Here is a 21324-nt window from a genome sequence, read left to right as displayed (position 1 = left end):
TTCGGAGGACAGAGGGAAATGGAAAACTGGAAAAAGTGTTTATTGAGTAGCAGGTAGTGTGCAAGAAGATTCTGGAGTATAGCAGTGAGCTAAACAAAGTCCCTGTGTACAAGTTAGCAAATAGGATCTACCAATATGTTAGGGATGAAAAGTGCAGGGTAAGCGGCAGAGAGTGATGGTGAGTGTGTGTTATTTCAGACGAGGTTGTCACATCTCCATCTGAAGAAGGCAGATATCTGGGGTAAGAACATTCTAGTTGGAGGGAACAGCAAGTTCAAATGCCCCCAAACCAGAGTGTGCTTGTCATTCCTTCCTCTCCTCTCCACTCCCCCATGGTCTCTCATCTTTGCTTCTCTTCTTTTGCATTTATAGACACGTTTTTACACTGGACTCCACAAGAACTGGAGCCAGTCTGCAACACCATTGATGTTGGTAAAAAGATTAGACTGAGATGGATAAAAGACTGTGAAATGTAGTCCAAATGTACTTTCTTGGTCACCTCTGGGGCCATGTGGCATTTTACACGTCTCGGCTCTCACTCCAGCACTAGGTCAGTTTAACGAATAAGATTATTTGATTGGAGGGCAAATTGAAGGTGCAAAAGTTAACTGCATACAAGAGCTTGCCTAAAAAGTCCTGGGATCTAGAAAGTATCTAGTCAAAGGTAAATCACAACATTTCAACATTTCCGTTACTTATTCCACCCTCATCCCCACCCTGAATGTTATTTCAGTATGCAAATGTGGCCATTCCCCATGGATGGAAGGAGTGCATTGTATTCCAGTACTCTGCGAGAAGAACACACTTCAAGGTCTTTGAGTGTGTGGTTCTCATTTTCTGCATTAAAATAATGGCTGGAATCTATCTTGACTCTACCGCAGCCTGTTGACAATCTAGCAACGTCATGGTATAAATGCTCTTCTCTCATCTCACCAACTTTAATGGGATTCTTAGGGCTTGGAGGGGAGTTGACTTTTCACTCATCGGAGGGTAGCATCATCCAGATCGCGGCTACTTAACCTCATGCAGGGCCTTTTGCTATTTACTGCAAATAACAGTAAGGTCACGACAGCAATGAGTAATGCCCAGGAAAGGCAGAGATCCGCCTTACACTTTCTCATCCAACTGCACTGTGAGAAAACAAGCAAAGTTGACCAGTTTAAGGGCAGATTCTCAGATTTCATTTCAAATTTCCTGCCCTTTGTTGTCAGTTCTTGAAGCCTTAACAATGCTTGAAACTTGTTTCTTTTTTATTTCACTTCCTCTGCTTGAAAAACATGGAGGGGGAGAATTCAGTGTTTGGTGTTATCTGAGAAAGTGAAGTGAATCTGAACGCGCCTTTTAGTCCTCTTGTGTCAACTAGTCAAGGGTCGTTTGGCTGCTGCTAGTCAATTAAAAACCTCCCCTAATTCTTTTAGAAATGGATCACTGTTTTAATATAACGCTGAATTTACGCTAGGAGTGGTTTCTACTTTCATTTCCTTAAAATTGACTATGTTTCTTTTCCTTAATTTGCATTTTGGGGAAAGTCAGTCTTGAATAGATGGCATAGTAGAAGGAGCTTGAGTTTGAATTTTGGCTTTTAATTCAACCAACTTTATCGAGCCCCTTTTGTGTGGCAGACCCTGGACTGAAGCTATGGTCATAGAACAGGACGGATGGTGGTCCCTGCCCTCGTGAAGCTTATGGCCAACCTCAGCAAGTTACTGAAACATTTGTCTCTTTTGTAAAATGGTCATACTACTACTAATCTTCCATAACCATTTGGCCCACATAATCGAGGCATTGATCAAGCAATAGGATGTTTTTACGCAATCACACCTTTTGTTATTATTACTTACCATTCAAGCTGAGCCTCGAGAACATATGCAGAGAAAACATAGACCAGAAACATCAGGAACATGCTGAAGGTGGTTGTTTTAAACTGTTACAGTAAATGGCTCTGCTCTAAATCAGAGTTTCCTCCACATCCCCCATAAAATTAGAGGAAATGCCTACAAGGGCAGGATGGAAAGTGGTCCTTTGTCACCTGACATAATTTTCCTTCCTTCCAACCTCGTGATGCACAAATGACACTGTGTTTTGTTCTTGCAAGACTGATCAGCTGCAGTGATCAGGTGTAAGTCTGTGAATGAGTGTTCAGGGGGGACGTGGTACTTACACAGCATACTAAGAAGTTGCAGAGAGTGAGTTTCTCAATTAGCAGAGAAAACAAACCAAAATGTAAATCACACTGCTTGATAGTCCTAAAGCCATTTTTCTTAAAAGCTGAAACACAGCATTTCGTTCTGTGTAATCAGGGCTGCCAGGCCTAAGCTGGGACATATTTGAATTTGAACTGTGAATATTTTCCAGAATGAAAAGACCTTAAAGATCATTGTGCTCGGCCCACTTATTTGACTAGTCAGAGGACAGATGCGAGAGTGGTTGGGTAATCGCCCCTGAACACGCCGCCAGCTCGCAGACAGTCCAGGGCCTTCTCTCCTGCAACCTGTTTCCACTCCCAGTGTGGTGAATTCTCCTCCAGCAGAAATCATATAGCAATATCACATGATTAATTTTTACATGAGTAAATGGCCTCAAGGAGAAGAGATGAAAGAATATTGCTTTCCATACATCTGAATGGCAAGAACCTTCTTAACTAGATGCTTAAAAATCTAGTAAAATTGTTGCTCAGATTCTTCTTCCATTCTCTCATCAGCTATGAATCAAAGTGTGGTAGTTTTATTTCCTTGAGCAAGAGAGCCAAACATAACTTTATTCCAATATTTTAAAATTCTGTAATCTTAAGGCGCCTCATTGCCTCCCCATCTCTGCATGTCAAACTCACTAATTTTATTAACGTTTCCAAATTACACACTAAGCGTCTTAAAGCCAAAACAGATCAGCTCTCGCCTGTTGAATGTGCAAGAGTCAGCAGAGGATTTGAAAACTGAACTTGATCTTCAAGTTACTGTCTATTTGCCACACAGTAAGGTTATGAAGCTGGCTATGGATGATATTTTAAAACCGGATTATTTGGTTCTAGAAGGGTTGTTTAAAGATCCTAAGCACTCTTGAGGACTTCACTGTCACAATGATTGATTCCATTATATCTCTGAAAGCTTTGGAACATACTGATAACAAAAAGTTATTATATTTCAATTTGTCTATTCAGTAAATTTCCTGAAAGATGTTTTAGAAGTCATCAAACTGCTGCATTGTATTGATGGGTAGGAATAGATTTACCAAACTCTTAATTATCTTGTGGTGCCTTTCCTGTAATTTTCTTATGTGAGAGAGAGTGTTGGATGCGATGTTACTTTCCTAACCAGAGAGTGCTTGTGTGGCACTTTTTATTGTCTGGACAATTTTCACATGGACTTCGAGAACATCTTCTCTTCATCTTGACCCCAGAGAGGACCATTTCGTAGATCAAGAAACAGAGGTTCTGAGAAGTTAAGTGGCTTGCCCTTGGTCCCGCTGCTAATACTGGCAGAACCTGCACTCCCTCTCAGGTCTTTGACCGTAAAAACTCTTGGACATCACCAAGCTGCCCTTACTATATATGTCTCCTAAACTAAGTGACATAATTACAAAGAACCAGAGCTCTTTTCTAAGAAACTTAGCTGCTCCTCCTGCCCCTACATACTCCCCTCAACTCCTGTAGGCCACACTCAGTGTCTTTGCTTTCTTCTGGAATGGGTGGAAAACTCTGCTCTTAAACTTTTACAATGGGAATATCTATTCTGTTGTTAGTATCAGAAAGGATGAGAGGTTACAGGTGACCTGTGGCTTTGTCTCTCATTAGCTCTCTCTCATTGACCTTGGATAAGATATTTCACATCTTTGACCCTTAATTTCTCATCAATAAAATGGTGATGACAGAAATACATGATTGCTGTGCTGAGTAAATGAAATAATCATCACAACCCTTAGTCCTCGACTATGCATTTGGTTTGCATTCAATAAATGGTGAGAATGGAAATAATAATTATTATTATCCCACACAAATCTGATTTCTAAAGTAGAAAATTTTTCTTTTTCTGGAACTGAAATGTGAGTATCCACATTAGAGAATCAAACGCATGTTAGAAAATATCCATATTAAGAGTCGAATCATGAATTTTTACATTCCAGTTAAACCTCCAATATTGGAAGCGAGAATTGAATGGACATATTAAATAATCATTAATGGTAAAAATTCAGATGGCCCACAGCAGCCAGGCAGAGGGGTGGGAGACACAAGGGAGGGGCAGGGGTGAGGCAAACGTGAAGCTCTTGGCATCACCTCAAGGGGCACCGCCCCTCGCTGCCAGCTGACTGTGGTCATGGGATGATGTAGGCCCACTGTTGCCAAATCTTTTTATTTCCCTAAGTGGAGTTAGAAATCTGGCTTTTCATGTGAAATATCCTAATTTAAAACTTTGTTTCACATTTTAAAAAGAAAAGAATTTAGGCCAAACTGAACACACCCGTGGGCTGTCCCTGGCTCATGCACCCCCACGTAGCAATCTCTGCTGTAGCATCGCCCAGCCTGGTCTCCCAAGGTATTTGGTTGTCAGAAACCAAGCATCTCGGACCTCACCCTTGAAAGGACTGCCTCCTCCGACTGCAGTAGTATTTCTGGCCCTTTTCCAGAGCATGAATATAGGAATCTGCTTTGACTGCTATTTTCACATACTTAGTAAAACTGAAGTTGGAAAACCTTTCAGGCACCGGGCACGCACCGGGCACCAGGACTCTGCAGCACATTTTGGAAGGTGGGGGCTGGGGGACAGCTCCGCAGAGAAATTTATAAATGAAAAGCCCAGTCTCACAGGAAATTGATATCCAAACCAAATTCCTTGCTTAGTTGAAGCAAATGGCTCATCGCCTATTTTTCTGACTCTCTAGTTGCTACCTTTTAAAAAATCCCTTCTTACCAGATTTTGTATTAGTTTTTGCATTAAAGCTGCCTCAGCACTTTGACATAAAGTATTGTTTAAATCCTAAATGAATAACTTAATTGAAAAGCACATCTTCATGTACACCTTTTTCCACTTGCAAAGTTGGTTTTCATAACAATCAGTTTTGTACATGTTTTTCATTCCCTGCAAGAGCATAAGCATCTGGAGGAAAGGACCATGTCTTATACTGTCCAACCTTTCCACAAGGGTTTAATATGGAGGTGCTCACAGATCAGATAAATAATGCACATTTGTTTATGTCGGCTAATTTTTCTGGTATGCAACAAATTATTTTAGCTGAACTGGAATGTTACAACACTCCATAAATTGTGTCCTCATTATCTTGCCTCTATCAGACTATTTACCACTGTTGTTTTGACTGTCACCAAGAGAGTTAGTTAATCATCTTTTATTTTCAATAATCTCTGGGTTATTTCCCTTGTTGCTACAGCACACTGTCCAAGTCATTAACTGAGGGAGAATTCTTCCTCACTTACTATTACTTTTTGTAAAGCACTTTCTCACTTAGTATTACTTTAAAGCACTTCCCTGCAGAAGCATCGTTGTTATTTTGACAATCCATGAACTAGTGCCACATTCTACTCCTTCACTCTACAGACTATCTTGTTTACACTGATGCGCTTAATTTTTTCAGCTAGTTTTCACTTTTCCAGAGCCCCAGCCCCTGCATGCTCCTGGTTTTTGCCTTCTTTGAACGTCTCTCGAGTTAGGATTTGCCAGCTAAACGCACTATTAAAATCAGCTTTCTCAAACATAATTTAAAATTGCCTAGTATGGACAGTGTTATTTGCTGCAATCTGGACGGTGGTGTTTCCTGCAAACTGCTCCCTCAGGACAGCTTTCAAAAGTATATTTGATCCACCAGATTCCTGTTAAAACGAAGGGAGGTGATGGAGAGAGCTAAAAGTTTTTCAGCTTTTTGAATAACGCAAAAGTGCTAGTATTCTGACATACTGCCTTTGGCAACAGTATAGGTATTTCCATCTGCAAGAATCATTTTAAATGTTTGGGTTTTGGCACCTGATATGTGACCTGATTCTGGGATATATATCCAAAAGAAAAAAGGCAAATTCAGCAAGTGTTGGGAGACTCAACTGAACTTCATGCTTCAATGATCCAAGAAATTCAGGGATAAGCAGGAAAACTGAGTGTGCATATTTGGGAGTAATTTGGCATTATTGGGCTGGGGAGTGTTAAGTAGGGAAGGAGTCAATTGAAACATCAGCTCAGTTATCGGATGCTTGTTACTAGAAAAAGCCAATGGCTTTCCCACTCAGCTACAGCTTGTTTTATTCTATATTTAGCTTCCTTAAAATTTCCTTGTGAATCAAGTTTTAAACATCCTAGTTTAAATTTACAGTCAAGTTTTCAATTTAAAGTACCCTATTGGATTAATCCCTTTGAAACATCCCTTAATGCCTTCATTTACTTGTTTGGTGAATATAGATTTATGTTTATGCAGTTTTCTTAAAGCAATCCATAGTGAACTATTAAACCTCATTGAGCCAAAAGGCAACTGAAACCCAAACCCTCAAAGCTAAATTCCTTCAGTTGAGCAAGTCAAACAGGGACGAAATCACACACACACACACACACACCCCTCCTCTCAGTTCATTCATAATTACGTACATGATAGTGAGTTTAGGCTGGAGTTCTGTTGAGATGGTCTGCAACTGTCCAGATTCAGTGGTTTACTTCCAGCCTTTGACTTCTAAGTTTGCAAACGAGGGACTGAGTTTGTTCAGTTCATTTGCAGAAGAGAGTATTTCTGTCATGAGATTGGGTGGACCGAGTGTGGGATTCTGTTCTTGGCTGTTGTGCTTCTGCTGGGACTGTTCCTGCCTCCTCAACTCTCCTGGCGTAAATCTAGTTTTGGTGAAGCCAGTCCTGTGAGCCACACGCACACATTTGTCAAATAATTCTCTGCCTTTAGAGATCTGCCCTCTAGATTCTCTGGATCGCCCATTTTTTGGCTCAACCTCTCCTGGTCTGAGCTGTATAATCTACCCGGAATGCCTTTATGTCCTTCCTCTGCCTCTCAAAACCACCCATCTTTTCAGGGTGGACTCTTGCATGAAAGTGGGTACTCCAGCGTCAGCTGTCTCTCCTTTCCTGACCTCATGCTTGCTTTTCAAGGCTGCCAGTTCACACTTTGAGTAGGAAGGCTGTGGAGAACCCATTTGTTGACTGACCATTATTTCCAAGTAGGTTGCATTTGACAACTTTGCCTCTCAAACTAGAATGAAAGCCACAGTGAGCAGGGACCAACCTGATGTTTGTTTTAAATCTCTTACTGTGTGGAGGGTATCACAGACAGTTGATAAATCCTTAATTGTTAACCTTGTGGTAGGCAATTTCAATATGGAGAAACATCTACCTTTTCTTACTAGGTTTTTGACTAGAATGATTTTACTGCCATTTCAAACAGATTTTAGGGTATTAATTACATCATCTTTGGAAGGTTTTTAAAATATATATTAGAAAACATTTGCATGAAAAGAAGACTTGATGCCTTCAGGTCACTTATCTCTGTTTTATCCTGCCCACATTCTGGTCTCCTCTTAATGAAGTGATGGTTTCTCCAGTACTGATCCTGGTGCCCCAGAAACCATGTGGGACTGTCACTTGAAGGAAAGCCTCAGCTCTCCTGCTCTCAAGATACTATTATCTTGGGGATGAGCATTCAAATACAACTTTAAAACTAAAAAAGAATTGCATTGTGTTAGAATTTCCAGTTATGTAATAGATGTACAGAGAACGGAGTATTCCTAAAATATCTTTGACTTAATCACAGTGTGTTTTTTGTTTGTCTGTTTGTTTATAGGAATTGGCCAAAGTATTTGATTCACTTGGGAATGTCTTCCTTTCGTGAAGAGTTATGTGGGGACTCCTCGGAGGTTGCTTGACTTGTTGCTTTGCTGTGGGTGGGAGGATGTGTGGGACAGGCCCATGGACTTGTCCCACCAGGTCTCAAGGGCCCTGCGTGGAGCACTTGTTGCCAGCGTCCCAGCTCATGGCGGCTGTCTGCCAGATGGCTGCCTCAGTGTCTGCCTCTGAAATGCCAACTGCAATTAAAAGCCTTCCTTCAGAGCACAAGTCTTTCAGTTCTGGGTCCATATGGTGATCAGAGCCTCTGGGCCTGTGGTCGTTTGAGGCCAGGCTCAGGAGAGAAGCAGATGGAAAGAACTGTAAATGAGACATGCCTGTAAAAAAGGTGAGGAATAGGTATTTGATTTTGCTATATCCAAAAGAAGTGGAGAAAGGGAAATAATGGCCAGTCAAAAACTGTGTTCTCCATAACCTTCCTGCACTATAAACTGGCAGCATCGCCATCACCTGGGAGCACAGTCCCGGTTCCTGTCTGTGGGGGTCAGTTCTAGGAGTACGTGGCTAGGCCATAGTGTCCAGTTCTTTAATCAAACACTGATCTAGGTGTTGCTGTGAAGGAACTTGGTCAATTTGATTAACAACTACAATTAGTTGACTTTAAAAAAAGGCGATTACCCTCGAGAATGTGAATGGGCCTCATCCCATCGGTTGGAAGGCCTTGGGAGCAAAAACTGAGGTTTCCTAGATAGGAAATTCTGCCTCAAAACCGTGACATCGATTCCTGCCTGAGTCTCCAGCCCGCCAGCCTGCCCTGTAAAGTTCAGACTTGCCAGCTCCACAATTGGCTGAGCCAATAGGCCACCCCACACCTGTGGGTTAAACATATTCGCAAGGGGTCCGTGTGCTTATTAACACCTGAGAAGCACTGCTCTGAGGCACAGTGAGTTCTCTTCGCCGGTTGCCATGGATTATTCCTGAGATGCTGCACTGAGTTGTCTCAATTTTAGTGGTCCTGCTATGAAATACATAGCACTAAGCAAGACATCCACAGGTGTTTGTGAAATAAATGTGTTCTTAATGGCCCTCCAACAAATGCCACAAAACAACAGGAGATAGATGCATGAATTCAATGATACATGCATCCATTTCAGCAAAGCGTTTAGTAGTATTTGTGGAATCTTGAGATTTTGCCTAAGAGTTCAGCTAATAGGAGACACTCTTCCAAAGATGTGGACTAAGGATTCATATGCAAAATTCCTAATATGTATCTGGAAGAAGTCTGAACCTTATTACGCGGCTCATCTCTGATCTTGCGAGACAACAGGACAGTTCCAGAAATAGACCCAGTGGAGCATTTACTTAATTCATATTCTCCAGAACTGGAACTTCTGTGTGTAGGCAATGAGTTGGGGAACACGTGCCCTGAAATGAGGAAGGTGGTTTGACCTAGACTGAAGGGTTTGCTGTTACTCATGTGTCTGTTTGAAGAGAAGTGAAATATGATGGGCCACGTGATACTATCATATGCTGAAGGCAGCTGCCCATGGTCACTTCCTTTACTGAAGGACCTTCTAGGTGAGAGATGTTCATATTGGAACCTCTTTGTGGGACATTAGGAATCGCTGTTTTGCCTGTCACCGGTAGAAAATGCCCTAAGGATGGTCAGCTGCTCACAGAGGGTCTCTAGGCATTAACATATACTGCCTTAATATGAGACCATCTTAACTGAAGATGCTTAGGAGAGTCATTTCACAGCCTGACTTGGAAGTAATTTTGATGCTGGTGAGGGTTTGCTGTAGGGTTAACGTGGAGGCTTTGGTTGTGTTGTTGCTGAGAGTAATGTCTTTGTTCCTGGCTAGTCGCATGCCTGCGTTTACTTTTCCTTCCTTTGGCTTCACAACCATCACGTGTTAAAGAGAAGCTGTTGTTTGTCGTTTGCTGTGTGAGTTCATGACAGTGACTTCTTTTCCTGTGGATCGGGATGCACAGATGCAGTGGTTCATCCAGTGAAGACCATCACGTCCCCTGTCCCCACTAGCCCTCCACCCCCTCCGATTGGCAGGTACTGCTTAGCTTGTTATGAGTGACCCTTGAGGACTCTGGGGTTGGCCTAGGATTCTTTGACTGGGGCTTCTGGGCCTTTACAGAATCTTGAACCAACTGTCTGAAATGGTGAGCATCAGTTTGTATGTACTTCTCTCTGCTCCCACACCCCAGAGACAGTCCATAATCTTTTATCAGCGTTAGGTGACCCGCTCCCCCAAAGACTAAGAGTAGCTTTGCCTCTTCACTTACTGTCCCACCAATACGCACGTTCAGAAAGGAGAATACAGGCTTATGGTGAAGGCTGCACAGGTATTTGCTTTCTCGAATAGTTAAGGTGGGAAGCGTCCTGAGGTGGAGTAATAGGGAATGGCTGGCTGGGGGCACTGTGATGAGCGTGCCCTGTGTAAAGTCTTTCAGATCTTTCAGACTAAGAAGCTGACCAGGCTCACATGTCTGCTCACCTCAGAAGTGGTAGCTTTTTCCGTAACAGGAAGAAAAATGAGGCCTCTGGCTGGCTACGTCGCAGATGATCATTGACAACTTAGACGCCTTAACTAGCACACAGTAGGTCCCTAATACATGGAAGTTCCCAGTGCACACCCTCCCCTCCCCCCATATGCCTGTGCCTCCAAGGATGGAGTAAAGATGGCTGTTTGCGTTTTCCCCAAAATTCACTGGAGGGGTTTTCTCCCCTGGTCTCAGGGTAAGGCAGCATGGATTGTCCAGCTGCATGTCTCCAGGGACCCCCGTTTGCACACACTGCAGTCTCAGTGGCCCTTCTTTCTCCTTTCTCCTTCTTTTCTTCCTTTTTCTTGATGCTCTTTTTGTGTTTTCTCACTGTTGCTTGTGTTCCGCAGGCATCGGAATAGAGCCACTTCTGCTTGTCAACACGTCTGTGGCTGCCACCGCTGCTTCCAGCACAGTCTCATCTGTTTTCGTTTCTCTCCCAGCACTCCTGCCTCCTGTCACTTTTCTCACGCTTCTTAGCTTTTGTTAGAAAAGCCTTGGCCGGCCCCGGAAAGGATGCCTTTGCATCCCAGGTGTACAAGTGCCGATCGCCCAGCTTTAGATGCTTGTTATTCACAAGGAAACTTGTTCCAGCTGTCTTGAGGGCTTCCCTTCACCATCACATAAGTTGGATACAAATGTGTTTCTGTGGGATAAGTGGTGTTTTTTTGCTGCTTTGTTTTGTGTTGGTCACGTTGTTGTCAACTAATTCTAGGTCTGAGTTCTCTGCCTTAATTGCGCGTTAGAATCATGTGGGCACCTTCTAGAAATCCTGATTCCCAGGTGACCCTCCAGAATAATTAAATCAGCATATCTGGGGGTGGGACCACTTCATTGTTTTTAAGACTTGGTAGGTGATGGATTCCAACACATCTCCAACGTTGCTCACCACTAATCTAGGCTAAAATACTAACTTTTTGGAAAGCTTAATTCCAAGTCACACAGGCTCAATTTTATATTTAAAAACAACCAAGCTTCCTCACCAGCAAATAGATGTTTGTCTGAAACATACTGTTGAAGCAAAAAAAATCAAATAAACAAACATGACCTAGCTTTCCTAGCTTTTATGTCTTGTAGGGAAACCTAAAGGGTTAAATTAGTTGTTTCACAATGATCCAAATCTCACCACTGCAGAAAAAATACATATTCATTGTTGCGTTAGTCCCAAATGTAACACAAGGTTCAGAGAGCATTTGGCCTGTATTTTTAGCTAAGCATAGAGCTCTTGCTCTGGGAGGCTTTGAGAATTTCAAAATAGTTTGTTACCTAAAAATACTCTTCCTGTAATGAACTGGAGGCCTGAGAGGGATGAATGGGTTTATTTTTTCCTTCTATATTTAATGTTACCACAAGAAAGCAAATCTTAAATTGATACATGTTTATATTTTTAGAGACCCAGCAAACAGGTGTTAGGCCCAAGCCACCGAGATGTGTGTGAGGCAAAGCATCGATGACTGGAAGCTAAAATTCAAGGACCAGCATTGACCTTGAGAGGCACTGAAACTGTGCCTCTGGCTTTAGGCGGGAGCACACCTAACCTGGGGAGCCGGGGAGTGGCTGTCCCAGCCTCACCTCCAACCTCCTAAAGGCCAACGACTAGTCTAGTGCCACATGCGGTCTCTGTGCTTCATCTTTTTACTCCAGGATATAAGTATCTTTAGGTTCATGTTTGTTGACCAAATGCCTAATGGCCTGGTCTTACTTCAACTCACTCTCCAAACTTACGCCCTTAATGACCACCATTGCCAATGGAAATGTTTCTCATTGAGGAACAAGGTGGGCAGGGGGTCTGTGCTGTGTTTATTCCCTCTCTGCCCCAGCATACGTGCCGCTGCAACAGTCTGGGTTCAATACGTTATTGGTGACTGTGAATGAATGTTGCCTTATAATCACCCTCCTCTGTGACGTGAGTGAAGAAAGTCTGTATCCTTTCCCTCTGGTATAAAGGGCCAAATGTTCATTCCTTTATGGCTGCCTCTATTCCCTTGTTCATAGGTATTTTGGCATATCTTCTATGTGACAGGCCCTCTTCTTGGCACTGGAGACACAGTGTGTGAACAAGGCAGATAGGGTCTCATGGAGCTGGCATTTTGGTGGCTAGATTCTAAGCAAGGAAGTGATGGAGTTACTTTGTGCAGAATATCCAAGTCCTATGGTAGCTACTTGTGGGCTGCATTAGGATGAAGAGGTCACATTTACCCAGAGACCATAAAGGTGACTAGAAGCCAGACAAAGAGAGTAGCAAGGCCAAGGTCAGAGGAAGGAAGGAACTTGGCTTCTTCCAGGAAAAGCCTGTATGTCCTAAAAAATAATGAGGAAGCAGTAAGAGGGCTCACGAGGAAGGAGTGAGTGGTGGCGGCTGAGGCAAGGGCTGACATCACTGAGGCAGCAGGCAGCAGACCCTTGAGGTGGAACTCAGGTTTTTGTCACCTGCAGGACTCCAATGCCTCACCAGTGTTTGGGATTGTGTCTAGGAGGCACTCGGTCAGCATTGGTTAACCAACTGACTTCCCTCAAGGCAGCAGAGAAGTCAGAGCCATCCCTTGCAAAGAAGGTCCTAGAGCTCTTTGGGGTGTAGGTCAGGAAAGTGATGGCACCGTCCTTCCCCGACAGTGACTCCTCTGAGCTGGCCAACTCCCTTTTGCACATCACAGCTCTGCTGCCTTTTGACCTCTCTCTGCCCATCTGGGCGGTGACTCTTGTCTGGCTCCCACATCCTCCATGCTTCTCTCTATTTTGGGTTACCCTCTCATAGTCTGTTTCCTTGTCCATCCACCCAGCTAAACTGTAATTTCCTTACGGGTACTTTTCACTGTGCTCTCAGCAGCCAGTACTATGAAATGGGCCAGTCCAGTCTATGTTTCTTGATTGATGAGGTTTTTGTAGAAGCAGTGCCTTATGGTAATCACTGACGAAAGCAAGAAGTTAGTCAAACCTCCCTCACCCTCCCTGCCCGCAACCACTACCTCTCTGTAATGGCTTTCCTCACAAATTGCGTATGTGAGGGAAATTCAAATCTGATGTGAAGGCATTATTTTGCCTTTCTCCCTGGTTCATTCTTAGGACAGCAGGTGCATTTGAAATTGTGTGACATCATCGGGAATTCACTGCTCTGCTGCCTAGCAGTTAGGTAACCATTTATTGTATCTTTCTCCTGCCCATCCCAGTTAATAATGACATGATGGTCACTGACAACGACGGTGCAGTCAAGTTTCCACAATTTTGTAAATTTTGCAACGTGAGCTCTTCCATCTGTGACAACCAGAAATCCTGCATGAGCAACTGCAGCATCACGTCCAGATGTGAGAAGCCACGCGAAGTCTGTGTGGCTGTCTGGTAAGGCTGCCTTTTAACCATTGTTCTTTTCCCCTTTGATAAGAAATGTATGCTGTGGGGCGTAGAGTGGGTGCGTCTCCACGCCCTAAGTGTGCACGTCTGTCCCATTGCTTGTCCTTAGCCTCCTTCTCTTTTAATTATTCAGTGTAGTTTCCAGAGATATTCGACACATTTGCAAATACATACACACGTGTATCTATGTGTATGTGTTTACGTGTGTGTGTGACAGTATGTGAGTTGACCTTTAATATTTGTAATAAATCTGGAAGCCCTTCCTTGTGTTAAGGGGAGGAATATGCTACTTAGTAGTCATTTAATTGACACTCCCTTACTACATCCTAGTGACACCAGGAGTTTTGTTCTTCTGAGACAATCTAAGACTTGTTTTGTGGAAGGAGAGGAGATGAAAGGTGGGCTTTTGGAAGAGAACTAGTCAGAACTAGTAAGAAAAGGGAAAGCTATTTGGGGAATCAGAAAAACAGCCCATTCCTTAGTGAAGCCCTGGCCATGTCACTCACACCACCGGTGGGCTACACACTACATCTTTTTCTTGGGTCAGAACTACACAGTTCTCTTCAATCAGGTTCCTCCCCTCTCTCTTCTCTCATTCCGCCCACCTCAGTCCACACACAAACACAGGGTGTTCATGAATCATTTGATTAATTCATGGTCATGGATTAGAGGTATAGGCAAGAGATAAAAGAAAAGTAGAGATCATTGAATTGTCTCCATTTTATAAAAATGTATAAATTCATTAATGAAATAGAACATTTTGCAGACTTATTCTGATATTTGGAATTTATTGGCTTGTTTTTTTTTTTAAGGAGCCTATGTGTCTCCCAGCCACTTGGCAAACGAGAATATAAATCCAAATATCTTCCCCTCCTCTTTGGGAATGAGTCATCTGAGACTTTCTCCAGACCACATATAGTTAGCCTTGATGATAGACCTGAAAACCTTGCACATTTCCATACATACCAGGAGATGAATTAGTTTCTTGGGAACTAAAGGAATGTCAACAGTGAAGACCTGTCATGACAGCTTGCTGTACCTGCCAACTTCATTCATGTCTTGTTCTGAGCAACACTTTTTGAAAAAGGGATTTTGAGAAAGATCATGTTCAGAGGAAAGGGACCAGTATGATTATAGGTTTAGAAAGCATGGGATCTGAGGAATGGCTGAGGCAATTAGACATGGTTAGTCCAATAAAGAGAAGACATGGGTTCCCTTGAGAAGTATTTGATGATCTGTCTGTTGGAAAATAGAATAAACTTGTTCTGTATAACTGAAGGGCAGAAGGAGGAGGGTCCATAAAATTTACCAGGGGATAGACTTGTGCTCAGTATAGGTTTAAACATTTTCATAATCGTGGTTTCCTAAGAGCAGAACAGCCTTCCGTCTCTAAAAGAGTCAAATAAAGTGCAGGAGAGGCTGGATGAGCATCTGTCCAGTCTAGTGCAGGAAAGATTGAGACACCAGACTGGATGAGCCCAGGCTTCCTTCTTTGGTTCTCTCTCTGCTGGCCATCTTTACTTAAACCTCCACTGGGAGCTATCTCACTGTGTGAGAGCTTGCCAAAAACAGGCTCTTCCAATTAAGATATTTTCCCTGCCCTGTAGTACAAGTCCAGATGACTGACTGTGATCAAGTCTCTGTGCAGCAGAGGCTGTGTAGTCTCAGAAAATGGGAGCCTGTGGGGGAGAGGAAGGCTCCCCGTTTCCTCTGTGTCCCAGCCATAAAGAGTAAACACAGTGAATGTTCTTTTGACCTGTCTTGGCGAAGACGGGTACTCCTGTGGAGCGAGAGTGTGGGTAAGCAGAAAGGGCCGTGCGGTGGGTGCTGTGGTACATCCCCCTGATGCCTTCAGCACTGAAGTACTTGACCCCTCAGCTGCTGGCAGCACCGGCTGCTGAGGGATCACGCCCGAGTCCCTCCAGGGAATTCCCTTCCACTGATCAGAGCTGCTTTATTCCAGTTTGGCCTCTCCTCAAGTTTGACCCCTGTTGATGGGCGGCCAGCATCCCATGACTGCTTGATGCAGAGATCCAAATGTGTGGCAACTTTGCCTCTATTTGGGACAGCTCTGATGGACCATCCCTGCTTCACAGCTTCTGAGGGATCCACTGAGTCCTTTGTTGCAACCTGCATTGTGGTTCAACTCCCCCTCTGTACAGCACTGCTTCCTTCAGTGCCTTACAGGTCCATCTCCAAAACCTCCTGCACAGACATTCACAGCCTTGAAGTCTGTTGCCAGGGAACCCAAGCTAAGACAGGAGGCTGTTTCAGAAACAGCCAGATGTGGAACTGAAGGTGTCTACTTTGGTAGTGCGTTCCCATGCCTTTCTCAGTTTTAGTGTCCTGTCCATTCATTCATTGATTCAGTCATTCATTTACAGAATGTTGGTTGTGCACCCATACCATGTAAAATGCTTAAGTTCTTTCCATTATAGAAATATTTTGGAACCAAAATTAATTTCATTACTCTGGTTCTTTCTTTAGTGGTTATTGACCACCTCTTCAATGGCTCAGAGCAAATGTTTCAGGACAAAGAAGTAGTCTGTTTTTATTTCATCGTATTTTTCCTTCCTTTGCTCAGCTGTGTTCAAAGATGTTTTGCAAAGTTAGCTCCACCTGTCATGGAGGGCACTGTGACAGGAGGGAGTGGAGAAAGCACTTAAGGACTTTACCGAGACTCAAGTATTCTGCCGGAGTTTCCTCTCTGCGACATTGGTTCTCTGAGCAGCTTTGAGGTGGGAGGCAGGAGGTTGTGGAAGAGCTGCCCAATGACTGTAAAGCACCTTTCCTGCATGGCTCACAGTTCCTTCCTTTTCCCATTCCTTGGTCTCTAGAAGCTTCACAAGGAAGCAGCATCATGCTTTTCCCTGGGAGTAGAGAGGAGTCAGCATGCCTTGTGTTTGTTACCAAAACCACAAAACAACCCTGGATGCACATGCATGCACACACACGCACACAACTGTGGGGGCAGGGAGGGAGGTGCTCTTGTTTCATGGCCGCCATTTTTGCCAAGACTTCCCAGGAGATTTGGGGTCAAGGATGGCTAGATTTTTAAATATACATAATTTGTTGTGTGATCATGCCAAGGTATGTTTCGCTTAGTTCCCTGCCAGCCAGCCTACAGTGAGGATTCTTATTGTCGCTGTTTAACAGTAGGACCTGCTTAGCAAGGGCTTGCTCCTCTTGTGCCTGTTGGATGGTTAGTTCCAGAACTGTTGAGCTCTTTCACCAAGGGGCACGTGCTCCTCTGTTGGAGTCAACTCCGAGCTGCATGGATGACATAACACTGACTCCATTTCTGGCTGGACCATTCCATCCTCACCTTCTCTCCTGGTCTTCCTGTCCCCTTGTTGACATCTTGTCCTTTAGTGTCCTTGAGTTAAGCACTAAGTGGTGGGACTGGTCAAAGTTGCTCTTTCCCTGTGGGTATGGCCCCTACTCTTTTCCAGGTGAAAGCTGTACCTTAGCTGCCTCTTTCTTCCAGCTTGCCTCCCATTTTACTGGCTGTGAGCAGTGAGTGTCTGGGGGTGGGGTGGGCAGTTGGTGAATGTGCCCAAGCATGTGCCCACACGTGCACTCATATGCATGCGCTCAGAATCCTTGCCAGGGAGGGTTACACTCGCAAAACTGACTGGACCTCTTGTGTATTTAACACCTGGTTAGCCCTTCCCTAGACGCCCCCTCCAGATATAGGATATACCATTCAAGACCGTAGGTGTTTTGATCTGAAAAGGGGAGAAATGGAAGGAAGGAGGTTAGATCAACCTTAGTCTTGGACAGAATCATCCAAGGTGGCAAGTTGATGAGGGGAGTAGATTGAATCAGGCACAGAAAAACACAGTTTTCCAAGGATGCCAGAGTTTTATTTTGGCTTTTGTAGTTATAATAGTGGGCATTCATCATGTGATTTTTAAATGTAATGTACATGTAGAGCCGACTGAATATTTCCTAGGCCCAGTAAAATGCCACATGAAAGATTCTCTGAGCCCTTAGCTGAGTTAGGCTCCGAAGATGTGATGTGATGGGATATTAAGTGTAGAAGTAATTAATCTATGACAGCATAAACTGTTTCTCTGAACTGTAAATGGAGAACACCATGCAGTTCTTTTCCATGTGTTCTGATGTTTTTCCTGTCTGTTCCTCTCTGTAATTCGGGAAAGTGCCATTCTTTCTCTAGGAAGTTTCTTGTGTTTTCTCAGCACGGCCAGCTGCTGACATGGAATATGCCCTCACACCCACTGCGCTGGGGCCCAGCAAACCAAAAAAGAGGAACTGCAGCTATTTTCCCAGGCGAGCTCTTTGAGAACAATTTAGCTAGACATGACCCTGATTCTGTCAAATCAACCGGCGATGCAATGTGAGCCTTTCAGTGCATTGAGGACGGAAGGATTAAAGTCATCCTGACGACCAGGCCTGTTCTGTTTTCCCATGACCTCCTTTTTCGTGATTTAATTAAGACTTATGTGTAAAGTTCTTCAACAGGTTAGCCCCCAAGGAAAGCCCTCATGTTTCTAAACCTAAGTGGGTTCTGCAAATAAGCAAAGGAAAAACTGAAATGAGTATAAGAAGCCCAGGAGACTCTAGGCCAACGTGTTTTCATGTGGGAGAACAGGAACCAGCTGCTGTTGTTAGAAACAACTTTGTGAAGGAAAGAGAGTCGAGATTGCTTTTCTGTCCAGAGACCATACTCATCCATTCTCTTTTCCCCTCCCCTCCTGCCATGAACCCTGCACCCCAGGAGAAAGAATGATAAGAACATAACACTAGAGACGGTTTGCCATGACCCCAAGCTCACCTACCATGGATTTGTTCTTGAAGATGCTGCTTCTCCAAAGTGTATTATGAAAGAAAAAAAAGTGTCTGGCGAGACTTTCTTTATGTGTTCCTGTAGCTCTGATGAGTGCAACGACCACATCATCTTCTCAGAAGGTGAGTTTTCTTCTCTCGAGGGTCTGGAGCCCGACTTCCTCTGTGTTGATTTCCTGTGCCCCTGGTCTGCTGTCTCCCAGTCCATCCTCCTGTGGCTGAGGCTGAGAGTGAGCCGTGCTCTGTGGATTAGGAACCCATTCTCCTGGAGGAAGAAGGTGCTTAAGGAGTAACAGGGTTGGTTCTGGTTCTTATCACATCTGGCTCCCGGGGTCACATTATTATTTGTCTTTGACCAATGGTTTCTTTCGCCTAGAGCAGTGGTTCTCAAAGTGCAGTCCCTGGCGCAGCATGAGTGTCACCTGAGAATGTATTAGAAATGCAGATTCTAGGGCCCCGCAGACTGTTGAATCCAAAACCGTGGGTGTGGACCTGGCAGTCTGTGTTTTAACAAGCCCTCTAGGTGGTTCTGATGCAGCTAGAATTTGAGAACCAGTGGTCTAGAAATTGGAGGAGGTTTTTGATACAAGAGGGGGACTTGCTTTGAATTCATTGAAGTAGTTTTTTGTACATATTCCTAGGATTTGTTTAAAGGGTACTTGTCATTGGACCTTTTGAGAGAAGAAGTGAAATGCAGAGGGACAATAACGAGGTGATGTTTAGTCGTGAAAACAGGGGAAGACTATGTTAAATACTAGCCTCCATCTTTGAAGTTCCGCATTGAATCAGCTTGAAAGGGGGGCAGATACTATTTGTTCAATTTAAAGAATTATTCACTAATTTTTAATTACAAAAGTAATATATGTTCCTTATCCAAAATTCAGACAGTCCAACAGTCTGGAAAAATTTTAAAATGACACTACCTTAACCTTATCCCCTCACTCTGTACCCAACAGATAAGATTGACTGTTGGATGCGCAGTGGTCTCTCAGCATTCATTCATATTATCCCTCTCTTTCCTCTCTTTCTGTATTTCGTCCCTGTCTCCCTTCTTCCTTCCCTCCCTTCCTCCATCCATGCATCTATTCATCTCTCCGTCCACTCATCCCATTCTCTCATCCATCTTTCAGTGTAAATAGTTGATCATTCTATAAATATTATTTGGCAACATTTTTTTCACCCCACCACTTTTATTTCTCCTTCTAAACAAGGCAATACATATAGATATCCTGCACTCCTTTTAATTGTTGTCTATAATTCCACAATATTAGTTATCTCCTATGCCTGACTTAACCATTCTCCTGTTGGCAGATTATTTAGGTGTCTCCAGATTTCTGCTTAATGCTACACTGAATGTCCTTGAAAAAGAATCTTGGACATCTGTACTAATAGTTCTGCAAGATCAATTTCTAGAAATGAAATTTCTGGATCAGAAGTTATGCACATTTTAAATTTGAATCACCGTTATTAAATTATTTTCCTCCCCCAAAAGATATCTGAACATATGGATTTCCGGGTACCTTCCTCAGCATTCAAGATTATAAGCCTTGGGGCCGGCTCCACGGTCAAGTGGTTAAGTTCATGTGGCCCAGGGTTTCGCTGGTTCAGAGTCTTTGCATGGACATGGCACCACTCCTCAGGCCACGTTGAGGCGGCATCCCACATTCCACAACTAGAAGGACCCACAACTAAAATATACAACTATGTACTGGGGGGACTTGGGGAGAAAAAGCAGAAAAAAAAAAGAAGATTGGCAACAGTTGTTAGCTCAGGTGCCAATCTTAAAAAAAAAAGATTATAAGCCTTTTAATTTCGTCAGTCTGGTAGTGAAAATAGGATTCTCTTGGTTGTAGGAATGCAAACTCAGAGTGGAAAAAGGTTATTGTAGCCCAAAATAGGCCTGATTCAATAAAAACTCCTTTTGGAACAGAAGTACTGAGTCTCCACACATCTCTGCTACTGTGTGTCCCAAATCTGGAAAATAATGTGTCTCATGCTTTGTTCATGGTGCTCACGGCACTGGGTACCCACTTCTGTCTCTCTCTGTGCCCGTCACTTTCTGCCAGTTTCCCTCTCTTCCTGTCCAGCTCCCCGCCTTTGCCAACTTCTCAGTTTACAAAGGCAGGCGTGTCATCTTGTCAGCCCAACCCTTTGCAATGTCACTCCTCCCTTCTGTTTTCTCATCCTGTAAACACTCCATTTCTCTCACTTTCCTTATGGAGTTTGAGTTGGGAGGGGAGATGTAACTAGATTAAATCACACTAAAGCATGAGAACCCCTGAGATCCTGCCTTAACAGTGTTAACTTTCCCCACGTAGATTACCTTTTAAAAGAAGACCCAGACTGGGCCAAGGGAATTAATCTTAAGGGCTGACTATCCATCTATGGATGGGTGTGCTCTTTGATATATAGAATATCCATCTACGATACCATCTGTGAAGCTTTTTTCTCTTTTTGCATAGTGGCTTATCTCTAGTGGAAGAGTTGATTTCATCCAAAAGAGACAAAATATGATAAATGACCTCTAAGTTGGATATATTTTTGATTGTAAGCTCTTAAGATATTAATGACTTCAGTTTTCAGTGTATTTCAACTCAGGTGATAATCATGAGCCCACATTCATATTTTCCCTCTTCTTCATTATCAGGCTCTTTATTTCCTTATGAGGTCAGATAATCAGCATAGAGGCAATCTCTCATTGTACAGCTCAAGAAATCGGGCACAGCTGATGACTCAAAGGTCTGGGTGATATCAGAGTCTTCTAAAATGCTCCAGGATAGTGTGCTTTTTAAGCATCTTTCTTGTCTCTGATGGGGTATGTCCCCACTAAAGCATC

At 43.4% G+C, this 21324-nt stretch overlaps 1 protein-coding gene across 6 annotated transcripts in view; it reads left to right on the top strand.

Moving 5' to 3' along the window:
* TGFBR2 (transforming growth factor beta receptor 2) overlaps positions 1-21324 on the top strand; it is a 109404-nt gene that overhangs the window by 20210 nt on the left and 67870 nt on the right. For 2 of the 6 annotated variants that reach the window (XM_070492607.1, XM_044754085.2), the window contains exons 2-3: positions 13499-13667; positions 18421-18611. The exons of 1 other annotated variant lie outside the window; for it this stretch is intronic. In XM_070492607.1, coding sequence (XP_070348708.1) covers positions 13510-13667; positions 18421-18611 — 349 coding nt within the window. In that variant the 5' untranslated portion in view covers positions 13499-13509. The remainder of the gene's footprint in view (positions 1-13498; positions 13668-18420; positions 18612-21324) is intronic. 3 more of the 6 variants (XM_070492606.1, XM_070492605.1, XM_044754087.2) reach the window with 2 other exon arrangements.

This window comes from Equus asinus, chromosome 21 (assembly GCF_041296235.1).
Source record: "Equus asinus isolate D_3611 breed Donkey chromosome 21, EquAss-T2T_v2, whole genome shotgun sequence".
Classification (NCBI taxonomy): Eukaryota; Metazoa; Chordata; class Mammalia; order Perissodactyla; family Equidae; genus Equus; species Equus asinus.
This window is presented reverse-complemented; position numbering and strand designations above follow the sequence as displayed.